We start from the raw sequence: 12,005 nt of genomic DNA on the forward strand, positions 1-12,005 counted from the left end.
GAAAATGTTATGGAATCTTATTGAGAAATCCATTTATGCAAAAGAGTTTAATAAAAGTTTATGTTATCATAACAAATTTTGTTATTGGTCTGATATTGGTTGAAAGCCAAAATAACATTGAAATAACATTTTTTGTTATGGAAGAATCCCGCCAACTGTTATTGGGATGATCGGATTAGTTGTTAAAATAACAAAAAAATAGCAAAGATTTGTTCGAAGAATAACTAAAAATGTTATAAGTCTGTTATTGCAATCACAATCCAATAACAAAAACATAATAATGACGAAAAACAAATCTTGTTTTAATAACATAAAATGTTATTGGCCTAGTTTTTTTCAAATATCAATAAATGTTTTTCCCAAGTTATTTCCGTCTGCTCGGGTAGGCTATTTCCTCAAATTAGAAGGAAAAAAAATTGTGACATCACCCTGAAATTTAACTTTTAAACATAATAATCAAAAAATCTCATGGAGGTGGCGTGTATTTTTGTTTCAGTGTATTTTTTTTCAGAAAGCCCGTCCAATTTCCTACAAGTTTCTCTTTGACCACTTTTTGATACGATGCAACGGCTTCAAGATACAGTAATTTTAAAATTGCAAAATACAAAAATATTTAAACAACTTACGTCCTTTTCAAATATGATTTTCGAGTACTAATGGCTCCATATACACAAAAATGGCTTATATAAGCGAAGGATAACATGTCTACAAAGTTCCATTGAAATCGGGGAGGGTCGGGTAAAATAGTACCAGAAAAAATCCCGATTTGAGCTGGAATTGCTCTAAATGAATTTACTACATTAATCTAGGTTGCGAAAGCACTCAAATTTTCGTAATTTGCGATATTGGTATCAAACGAAGCGAAATTATGTATGCGTTTTCACTGTATTAGATATTTTTTGTTGCAAACTGAAATAAAAAAAAAAATAAAAAATTGACTATTGTCGAACACTACAATATTAGTGAAAGTTTTAGTATTTTCAAAAATAAAAGCTTTAAAAAATCAAACTTTATATGGGTAATTCTCTACCAACTCACACGAAATCGGGAAAAGGTGCCCCGAACCCTCTTCCATTTGCGTGAAACTTTGTCCTAAGAGGTAACTTTTGTCCTTGATCACGAATCCGAGGTCCGTTTTTTGATATCTCGTGACGGAGGGGCGGTACGACCCCTTCAATTTTTGAACATGCGGAAAAAGAGGAGTTTTTCAATAATTTGAAGCCTGAAACGGTGATACGATAGAAATTTGGTGTCAAAGACACATGTTCGAGTACGAGGATCCGGACTATCGGAAGGATCGCTGTCGATGGGTTCCAGACCTGTCGACGGAGATCATCGCAGCGATCCCACCGTACTACTACGACCTCATCATGCGCGCGGGATCGTCGGGAGCAGCGAAGAGCGATCGGCAAGACTCGCTCTATTGCCCACTTGCTGCGGTGGTGAACGGGTCACGGCAAACCCCTACTCAATTGTATTTAACATTTTTGATCTTTGTTAGTTTTAAGAATAAATTTGTGTTAAAGAATAAATCGCGTTTGTAAAGTAATAAATATTGTATATTGTGAAGTAATTAAAGTGCGTGTTTTGTGTTTGGGCCAACTTGGGACAAGAAGCCGCCCAGCGGACACCACAACTTCACCAGGTGAGAAGGACCAGCACGGGGGAACAGCTCGACGGACCAGAGAGCTATCGAAGGCGGAACGGCTCACATCCCCACATTGCTGGTCCTTCGAACCGGATAACTCCGGGAAGGACCGTCGAGGCAACATCTCCGGATCGTCTGGGCCGCGTGAACCGCGGGGACGACGCCATCGCAGCAGCAGCGCGCGAAACCAGGTCGCGACGCTGTACGACGCCATTGCAACCGGGCATTCAACGGGACTCCGCATTGTCCTGTCGGGATCAAAAGGACCTTTTCATCACGGCGAGGATCGGCCATCGCGGTAGCTTACTCCATGTAACTACCTTTCTGGTGAGGTAAGCTAACTCCGCACTACGCCTAGTATATGTCTTGGCCGAAGCCGAACTCCACTCTAACACCAACTTCTTTCACGTCCTGCTGTGACTTTACGACTTCCGAGTCCACCGGCCATCGGAACGGCCCCGTGGCAACTTCAGGCGCTACCAATCGTCGGTGTGGTCAACTGCTGGTGCGGTCAACTACCGGCGCGAACAACTCGAGCGAGAACGACTGCTGAGTTTCGATTTGGACAATTACCGGTGCGGGAATCCGCCGGTGCTGACGAAATCAACTGTGGCAAGCATCAACTAATCAGCATCGTCAACGCGTTCGTGTGCTGCTGGTGTAGCTTTGGACGCCGGCAAGGAACGGCGGTACTGAACGCCGGCCTGGATCGCCAGTACGGATCGCTGGAGCGGAACGGCGACGCTGGTCCGCTGGCTTGGGACGCTAGCGCCGAACGCTGGTACGGGACGACAACTCGGTGGACGCCGACCGATCGGTGTTGGCAGGCTGGACGAAGCCAGCCACGTGTACAACCGTGTGGACCTGCAGCCGTCGACCAGGGCATCGCACTCAAACCTGTTTGCATAGGTAACACACTAGTATATGCCCTGCCGGGGCAAACTCATTTGGTTACTACACAATAAATCCCGTTTTCGATGCACACACAAACACCGCTTCGAGTTACCATTCTTTGGCGCGCAATCCCTGGGTGTTAACCCATCCGCTTCAACGTGATTCTTCGCTACTTCGTGTTGGTGTTGCTGTTAGTTCTCCAGGTGAGGCACAGTATATGTCACGCCGAAGTAAGACTTTTTGGTACTACATCTGCCCTCTCACTCTCCTCGGTTTGGAACGATTCGATTTGGCTGCTCTGAGACTCCGCTTTGCTGCTCGTTTTCTGGTTGTTGGACGGTTTTCTTCGGTATCCTGCTAGGCTGTTGTTTGCACAGGTAAAGCCAACAGTATATGTCGGCCGAAGTGAAAACGTTGGATACTACATGCACTCTTCTCCTCGTCGATTTCCCGTTGAACTATTTCGAGCGTTACTGGCAACTGGCATTCATTGACGACCTGCGTGGACCGTTTACGGACTGTGGATCTACTGCGACGTTTCATTCAAATTTACCCAGCGCAGTAAACTGTTGGGCAGGTAAGCTGCCACAGCCACAGTATATGTCTTGTCGTTGCTGGACAGACGTACGGTCACTACAACTGCATCTCATTTTCCCGGTCAATCACGCTCAACGTCATGCCGCGACTTCCGAAATCAACGGTGGCGACTGCCACGACCTCGCTGAAAGTGCTTCTGGCGAAGCTCAAAAGCCATCAAACTTCGTTTAACATCATTTGCCAGTTCAAAGACGATTACCCGGAAGATGCGACCGCCAACCAAATCAATGTTCGTCTCGAGCGTCTGGATGAACTGTGGGAATTGATGAGCGAGGTCACAAGTGACATCATGGCGCACGACGATTTTGAGGGCACCACTGCAACATTTGACAAGGAACGATCAAGTTGGGAAAATCTGTACTACGAGGTCAAATCTTTTCTGCTGGACAAGTTGAAGGATTTCACGCAACCCAACCTCAATCAATCAACCCTTCCAGCTGATCAATCAACGTCGTCAGGCTCTATGGATCATGTTCGTCTTCCGCCGATTACTCTCCAAAAGTTCGATGGAAACATCGACGAATGGTTGAGTTTTAGGGATCTTTACACCTCACTAATCCATTGGAAGACCGATTTGCCGGATGTCGAGAAATTTCATTATTTGCGCAGTAGTCTGATAGGCGAAGCTTTGTCACACATCGCGAACATAAAGATCTCTAAGGCCAATTACGCACTAGCTTGGGAAACCCTGACTAAGGAGTACAACAACCACAAACTGCTGAAGAAGAAACAGGCGCAGTCCTTCTTCGAGCTTCCTGTTCTGGTGAAGGAGTCCGCAAAGGATCTGCATAAGCTGGTGGAATCGTTCAATATGATCGTTCAGTCCCTGGACCAGGTGGTTCAACCCAACGATTACAAGGATCTACTTTTGGTGGAACTTCTGAGCTCAAGGTTGGACCCTGCTACGCGGCGTGGATGGGAGGAGTTTACATCTACGAAGGAAACGGACTCTTTGAAAAATCTGACGGATTTTCTCACGCGTCGAGTACGGATTCTCGAAGCGTTACCCGTGAAGACGTCGGAGTACAAACAGGACTCTAACGCAGCCGCGAAGAAGAAACCGTTTCAGGTTCGGGTGAGCCACAACGCTGTCCAGAAGCCGATCTCAAAATGCCCAGCGTGTCCCGAATCGCACGGACTCTACATCTGTCCGACTTTCCAAAAAATGTCGGTCGCGAGTAGGGAATCGTTCATCCGTAACAACAACCTCTGCCGCAACTGTCTGAGGTCAGGTCATCAAGCCAAGAAGTGCACATCTCGCTTCTCGTGCAGGAACTGCAAGGCCAGACATCATACGATGGTATGTTTCCAACCGGAAGGAGGAGGAAATGCGCGTAGTAACCCGACCGAGATGGTGCCGACTACGAGCAACAACAATCAACGCCAATCAACGCCAGGTGAAACCGCAAGCACAGCCGCTGGTGAGCAGGTGTCCTCCCACGTGGCTAATCGTCGAACGTCGAAAATACTATTGGCAACCGCTGTGGTACTGATCGAGAACGAGCATGGTCTTCGCGTACCGGCACGTGCGCTGCTCGACTCCGGATCTGAATGCAACTTCATATCGGAGAAACTTTGTCAACAACTGAGGATACAACGGGAAAAGGTCGACGTTTCGATCACTGGCATCGGAAATGCCACCACCAAGGCTAAACACAGGGTTCAAGCCACCATCAAGTCACGGTTTTCGATCTTCTCACGGGACCTTCACTTTATCGTGCTTCCAAAGGTCACAGTTGATCTCCCAATGACTCAAGTGGACATCACGGAATGGGAAATTCCAGACGGCATCGATCTGGCCGATCCGTCATTCTTCAAACCAGGGAGTGTCGATCTGGTGATTGGCATTCAGGCATTCTTCAGCTTCTTCAAGACTGGGAAAGAGCTGTCGCTCGGCAACGGATTGCCAAGTCTAACTGAATCGGTTTTCGGTTGGATCATTTCCGGCGAGGTGGTAGAGACTTCACAACCAACCACGATCACCTGCAACATGGCGCTCACTGATCGGTTGGACGAGTTGCTGGAGAGGTTTTGGGCCTGCGAGGAAGTAGGTGACTCCAACAACTACTCGGTGGATGAAACTCGCTGCGAGGAGCAGTATCAGCGCACGGTGAAACGGGCACCGGATGGGCGCTACACGGTCACTCTACCAAAACACGAAGGAGGTTTGGAACAGCTAGGCGACTCGGAGGAGATCGCAACCAAACGGCTGTACGGATTGGAAAGGAGACTGGAAAGGGACTTGGAATTGCGTAAACAGTACAACGACTTCATGACGGAGTACATAACTCTAGGGCACATGGAGAAGGTGGATGACGATTCACGGGCGAACGTCAAGCGGTGCTTCCTTCCGCATCACCCTGTTCTACGCGAGTCAAGCACTACAACAAAGTGTAGGGTGGTGTTTGATGCCTCATGCAAAACTTCCACGGGCGTCTCCTTAAACGACACACTGTTGGTAGGGCCAATAGTGCAACAAGACCTGCGTACGATCATGCTACGAGCTCGCGTTCGCCAGGTGATGCTGGTCGCCGATGTCGAGAAAATGTTTCGACAGATCGACATGGACCCAGAGGACCGACCACTTCAAAGCATCAAATGGAGGTTTGGACCGGACGAGGAGGTGGCCTCGTACGAGCTATCCACGGTGACCTACGGCACCAAGCCTGCACCGTTCTTAGCAACACGCACACTCAAGCAGCTCGCGACTGACGAACGGGAACGGTTCCCGTTGGCGGCGGAATCTGTCGACGATGACATTTACATGGATGATGTTATTTGTGGAGCTGCTGATCTGGACACCGCAATCAACCTGCGCCAACAGTACGATGGAATGATGGCCAGCGGTGGGTTGAGATTGCGGAAATGGGCGTCGAACTGGGAAGACGCACTCAAGGGAGTTCCGAACGAGAATTTGGCTTTCGCTGACGAGGTCAGCTGGGATCAGGACGCAAGCGTTAAGACACTGGGTCTGACGTGGCTACCAAGAACTGATCAATTCAGGTTCAACTTCCAAATTCCTGAAATCAAATCCAATCAACCTTTGACGAAACGGATCGTCACGTCAATTGTCGCACGACTTTTCGACCCACTCGGCCTGATAGGAGCTTGCGTCGTTGGGGCGAAAATCTACCTCCAGGAGTTGTGGGATCTGATCGACAAGGAAACTGGGAAACCGATCGACTGGGACACGGAGTTACCAGCGACGGTGGGTGAGAAAATTCGACGTTTTTTGCTAAAAATTCCTCACTTGAACGAGCTTCGAATTCCGCGCTGTGTGCTGGCACGAGGAGCCACAAAGTTCGAGCTGCACTGTTTCACGGACGCGTCTGAAAAGGCGTACGGAGCGTGCATTTACCTTCGCAGCATGGACGCTGAAGGCAACATTTCGGTTCACCTGTTGACGTCGAAATCGAAGGTCGCACCCCGCAAACTCCAAACTCTGCCCCGCCTTGAGCTCTGTGGTGCGTATCTGGGAGCACTACTTGTGGAAAAGGTTCTGCAAGCTCTGAAGGTCTCGGTGAACGTGTACTACTGGACGGATTCAACCTGCGTTTTGATGTGGCTGAGGGCTGTACCAAGCACCTGGGTCACGTACGTGGCCAATCGCGTCGCCAAGATTCAGGCGTTGACGGCAGGTCACACTTGGCACCACGTACCAGGAACGATCAACCCAGCTGATCTGATCTCACGTGGAATCCCGCCTGACATGATCGGAAGTAACGTGATCTGGTGGGAGGGACCGATTTTCTTGAAATTGGAGAAAGACCAATGGCCATCGCAACCAACCGTGTCCCCGGATGAGGCACCGGAGAGGAGAAAGACGGCGTGCACAGCAACTCAAGAACAAACACCGTTCAGCGTTGACTTCGTTTCAAGGTATTCGTCGTACATGAAGCTCGTCAGGTCAACGGCGTACTGGTTACGGCTGAAAGCTATGCTGCGTCACCAAACATCACCTAAACAACATAAATTCCTCTCTGCGACGGAGTTCAAGCGTGCTGAACTGGCCATCGTTGGAATGGTCCAACGGGAGGTGTTCGCGGACGAACTGAAGGCTTTGTCGGAAGGGAAGTCGGTTGCACGAAGCTCTCCACTGCGCTGGTTCACCCCTGCTGTTGACGAAAACGGTATTCTACGCGTGGGTGGAAGGTTATCGCACTCGCAGGAGACACACGACACCAAGCATCCCATGGTTTTGCCAGCTAAGCATCCGCTGACTCAGCTGATCTTCGAGGACTACCACGAACAACTGCTGCATGCTGGACCACAACAACTTCTCGCAGCAGTTCGGCAGCGTTTCTGGCCACTAGGAGGTCGGAATACAGCAAGATCTGTTTATCATCGTTGTCAGCGTTGTTTTCGAGCTAAGCCTATTGTTCTCCAACAACAAATGGGACAATTACCATCAGCTCGTGTTACTGCTTGTAAACCGTTCCTCAAAGTAGGCCTTGATTTCTTTGGACCTGTGTTTACGAAGGCTGGAAGAGGCAGAACTGCGATTAAATCGTACGTTGCGGTCTTCGTTTGTATGTGTACAAAGGCCGTACACATGGAGCATGTCTCTGATCTCTCCACCGAGAGATTCCTTCAAGCGTTACGTAGATTCATCGCACGGCGAGGTAGGCCAAGCGATATCTACTCTGATAACGGCACGAACTTTGTAGGGGCAAGGAACCAATTGTTGGAACTGTTCAACATTTTGGAATCTGATCGAGAGGTCATATGTCGGGAAGCCACCAAGGAAGGCATTAATTGGCATTTCAATCCACCCAGCGCCCCACACTTCGGTGGATTGTGGGAGGCTGCTGTCCGCTCGGCGAAGTACCATCTTCTACGAGTCTTGGGGAACAGCACGGTATCCGCGGAGGACTTCAACACACTCTTGGTTCAAGTTGAAGGCGTTTTGAACTCCCGACCCTTGACACCTCTCTCAGATGACCCTACAGACCTAGAACCCCTGACACCGGCCCATTTCTTGACTGGAGGACCAATCCATGCGCTGCCGGAACCGGACTACAGCAACGAGAAGCTGAACCGCTTGAGTCGTTGGCAGCTGGTACAACGACAGCTTCAGGACTTCTGGACACGCTGGAGGAAGGAGTACCTGACTCAGCTGCAAGCCAAGCCAAAGAATTGGAAATCGCCGGTCAAGGTGGACGTTGGCATGCTGGTAATCATCGTGGACGAGAATCAACCTCCGATGCGTTGGAAACTTGGACGGATCGAAGAACTACACCCTGGAGAAGACGGAGTTGTTCGAGTGGTGACCGTTAGGACAGCTACTCGGAGCTACAAGCGGCCAGTCGTCAAGCTTTGCATTCTACCAACACCTGATTCCGAGTCTTCATGAGCAGTCCAGTCGTTCTTTGGTTCCGTGTGCGTCGAAGGGGAGTTTCTTTTTTCTTTTCAGAATCACCAGCTGCTTCAGGGTGGGTGAGAATGTTCGAGTACGAGGATCCGGACTATCGGAGGGATCGCTGTCGATGGGTTCCAGACCTGTCGACGGAGAACATCGCAGCGATCCCACCGTACTACTACGACCTCATCATGCGCGCGGGATCGTCGGGAGCAGCGAAGAGCGATCGGCAAGACTCGCTCTATTGCCCACTTGCTGCGGTGGTGAACGGGTCACGGCAAACCCCTACTCAATTTTATTTTGCATTTTTGACCTTTGTTAGTTTTAAGAATAAATTTGTGTTAAAGAATAAATCGCGTTTGTAAAGTAATAAATGTTGTATATTGTGAAGTATGTAAAGTGCGTGTTTTGTGTTTGGGCCAACTTGGGACAAGAAACCGCCCAGCGGACACCACAACTTCATCAGGTGAGAAGGACCAGCACGGGGGAACAGCTCGACGGACCAGAGAGCTATCGAAGGCGGAACGGCTCACATCCCCACAACACATTTATATAAAATTAGACCCCCGGTTTGATGTCGTACTCAGAATTCCGAAAAAAACGTATTTTTCATCGAAAAAAACACTAAAAAAGTTTTGAAAATTCTACCATTTTCCGTTACTCGTAAAATTTTTGGAACATGTCATTTTATGGGAAATTTAATGTACTTTTCGAATCTACATTGACCCAGAAGGGTCATTTTTTCATTTCGAACAAAATTTTTCATTTTAAAATTTCGTGTTTTTTCTAACTTTGCAGGGTTATTTTTTAGAGTGTGACAATGTTCTACAAAGTTGTAGAGCAGACAATTACACAAAATTAATAATGTATAGACATAAGGGGTTTGCTTATAAACATCACGAGTTATCGCGATTTTACGAAAAAAAAGTTTTGAAAAAGTTAATTTTGCGTTTCTCTTTGTTTCGTCGTTCGTGTCTGTCGCGGGTGACCATGAACGGCCATGATCGATGACGACCAACTTTTTCAAAACTTTTTTCCGTAAAATCACGATAACTTGTGAAGTTTATAAGCAAACCCCTTATGTCTATATATCACGTTTTTGAAATTGTCACAACTTTGTACAACATTGTTACACTAGCCTGTCCCATTTTGAGGTCATGTCGAGGAATTTCAGGTGCTCACTTCTTAAATGATAGATTATGATGTTAGGAACAATGTTTTCTTAGACAAGAAAAAATAATAAAATACTTTCTCGCACCCCCTAGTCGATTTACTGAAAAAAGTCACTTTTTTGAACAAATTTTCTAAAATCGCTTGGAATCAATACAAAAACTGTTTCGATCAGGTGTGTATTATCTTCAAACGATAGGTTTTTGTCCATAGATTAAGATGCACTATCAATATTGGACGAAAATTTAAGTTTTTGGACTCTCCCTGGCGGATTTGTGTCGAAAAAATTGCATTTTTTCGAAACTTTTTTCAGAAATGTTCATTTAATTTAGGGTAGCCTATTTTTCCCAGTGAAACCAATACATGCAGCTTGTAGGAAATTTCATGGCGAACATTTTTCCCTCTGAGAAAATGCAATTTCGACACTCCAGAGCCGAGATATTTGAGTTTTAGTGAGGAAAAAAGAGTCAATTTTCAAAATTTCTCAGAATTCAGAAGCAAGGCCTACTAATTACACGATGTAGCAAGCATATGTCTCAAAGGTCAGGGTATGCTTTTTATAGTAATTTTGGCCGCTGAATCCGAATCTGAAATCAAATTTCGTGCAAACAGTGATGTTTTGGAGCTACACCCTTTTGGAATGTTATTTGCGTGTTTAAGAGGCAGTTTTTGTAAAAATTGCTAGGTTTGTTCTAGAGGTCGTATCAAGGTGCTCCGATTTGGATGAAACTTTCAGCGTTTGTTTGTCTATACATGAGATGAACTCATGCCAAATATGAACCCTCTAAGACAAAGGGAAGTGGGGTAAAACGGGCATTGAAGTTTGAATTTTCCGAGGATTTCGAATATGACAAAAGTGAGACTAAAAAGTGCTGCTATGGATGCCTACAGGACAATAACTAACGTTGTAAAATGTTTGTTATAGAAAAATCGAAAAACTATGAGAAAAACTGCGATTGGCCAAAAAAGTTATCACCGTAGGCTTATAGTCCATGAAATTCCCTAACTTGAACTAAAAGAGTATGGGTGTTGGAGGCTGTTGCAAAAATATATTGAGGTTTAAAAAAAAAACAATTTTTAACAGTAATTTGCAAAAGCAATGAGAAAAAATTAAACCAATCTTGATGTTATGGCTCAATTTTGAAGTGCATCAAAAGACCATTTCAAATGATCTAAGATAGTTGGAATTGAATGAAGTTTTTACTAAATGCGACCAATTTTAAGATTTTTTATGTATTTTTTTGACCACAAGCATCATGCCCGTTTAAACCCCACTTCCCTTTGTCTAAGAGGCCTACATATTAGTTTACCGCCGACTCGTATTTGGAGGTAAAAGGATTGCACTGTTTACATGGACTATTGCACGTTCGATGCGGTCATCGATTTGTTCGGGAAATTCGTCGACAATCGACGAAGACATGTAAACAGTGCACACGACTGTCAAAGAACGTCACGGTGTAAAACTAATTTGTCATGAGTTCATCTCATGTAAAGACAAACAAACGCTGAAAGTTATCAATCCAAATTGGAGCACCTTGAAACGACCTCTGAGGAACAAACAAGCAATATTTACAAAAAACTAACTGCCTCTTAAACACGCAAATAACATTCCTAAAAGGGGTGTACACCCAAAACACACGTTTTCACGAAATTTGATTTCAGATTCGGATTCAGCGACCAAAATTTCTATAAAAAGCCATCACCCCTGACCTTTGAGACATATGCTTGCTACATCGTTGTAATTAGTAGCCTTGCTTCTTGAATTCCTGAGAAATTTTTGAAAATTGACACAACTTTTTTTCCTCACTAAAACTCAAAAATCCCCTCGGCCTCTGTAAGTGTCGAAAATTGCATTTCTCAGAGGGGAAAAATGTTCGCCATGAAATTTCCTACAAGCTGCATGTATTGATTACACTGGGAAAATAGCAACCCAAAATTAAAATAACATATTCTTGAAAAAAGTTTCGAAAAAATTTGATTTTTTTCGACACAAATCCGCCTAGGAGAGTTCAAAAAATTAAAGTTTGGTCCAATATTGATAGTGCCTCTTAATCTATGGACAAAAAGCTATCGTTTGAAGATAATACACACCTGATCGAAACAGTTTTTGTATTGATTCCAAGCGATTTTAGAAAATTTGTTCAAAAAAGTGACTTTTTTCAGTAAATCGACTAGGGGGTGCGAGAAAGTATTTTTTATTAATTTTTTCTTGTCCTAAGAAAACAATGTTCCTAACATCATAATCTATTCATTTAAGAAGTGAGTCACCTGAAATTCCTCGACATGACCTCAAAATTGACAGTCTATGATTACACTCAAAAAAATAACCTGCAAAAT

The 12,005-nt window shown here is 45.6% G+C and overlaps 1 protein-coding gene across 1 annotated transcript; it reads left to right on the forward strand.

Annotated features, from left to right (window-relative positions):
• Window positions 1-1,262: 1,262 nt before the first annotated feature.
• On the forward strand, window positions 1,263-8,492 carry LOC128093809 (uncharacterized). The gene is made up of 4 exons (XM_052711602.1): window positions 1,263-1,408; window positions 2,085-2,568; window positions 3,165-7,455; window positions 8,077-8,492. The coding sequence occupies exons 1-4, from the start codon at window positions 1,263-1,265 to the stop codon at window positions 8,490-8,492; spliced, it is 5,337 nt and encodes a 1,778-aa protein (XP_052567562.1).
• The last annotated feature ends 3,513 nt before the right edge of the window (window positions 8,493-12,005 follow it).

This window comes from Culex pipiens, unplaced genomic scaffold (assembly GCF_016801865.2).
Source record: "Culex pipiens pallens isolate TS unplaced genomic scaffold, TS_CPP_V2 Cpp_Un0259, whole genome shotgun sequence".
In the NCBI taxonomy this organism is placed as follows: Eukaryota; Metazoa; Arthropoda; class Insecta; order Diptera; family Culicidae; genus Culex; species Culex pipiens.

Coding starts and splice junctions, on each gene's coding strand:
- LOC128093809 (XM_052711602.1), top strand. CDS start 1,263: ATGTTCGAGTACGAGGATCCGGACTATCGGAAGGATCGCTGTCGATGG. Junction 1,409..2,084: donor GGAGCAGCGAAGAGCGATCG/GCAAGACTCGCT, acceptor ACGACTTCCGAG/TCCACCGGCCATCGGAACGG. Junction 7,456..8,076: donor GCGTTTCTGGCCACTAGGAG/GTCGGAATACAG, acceptor CACCTCTCTCAG/ATGACCCTACAGACCTAGAA.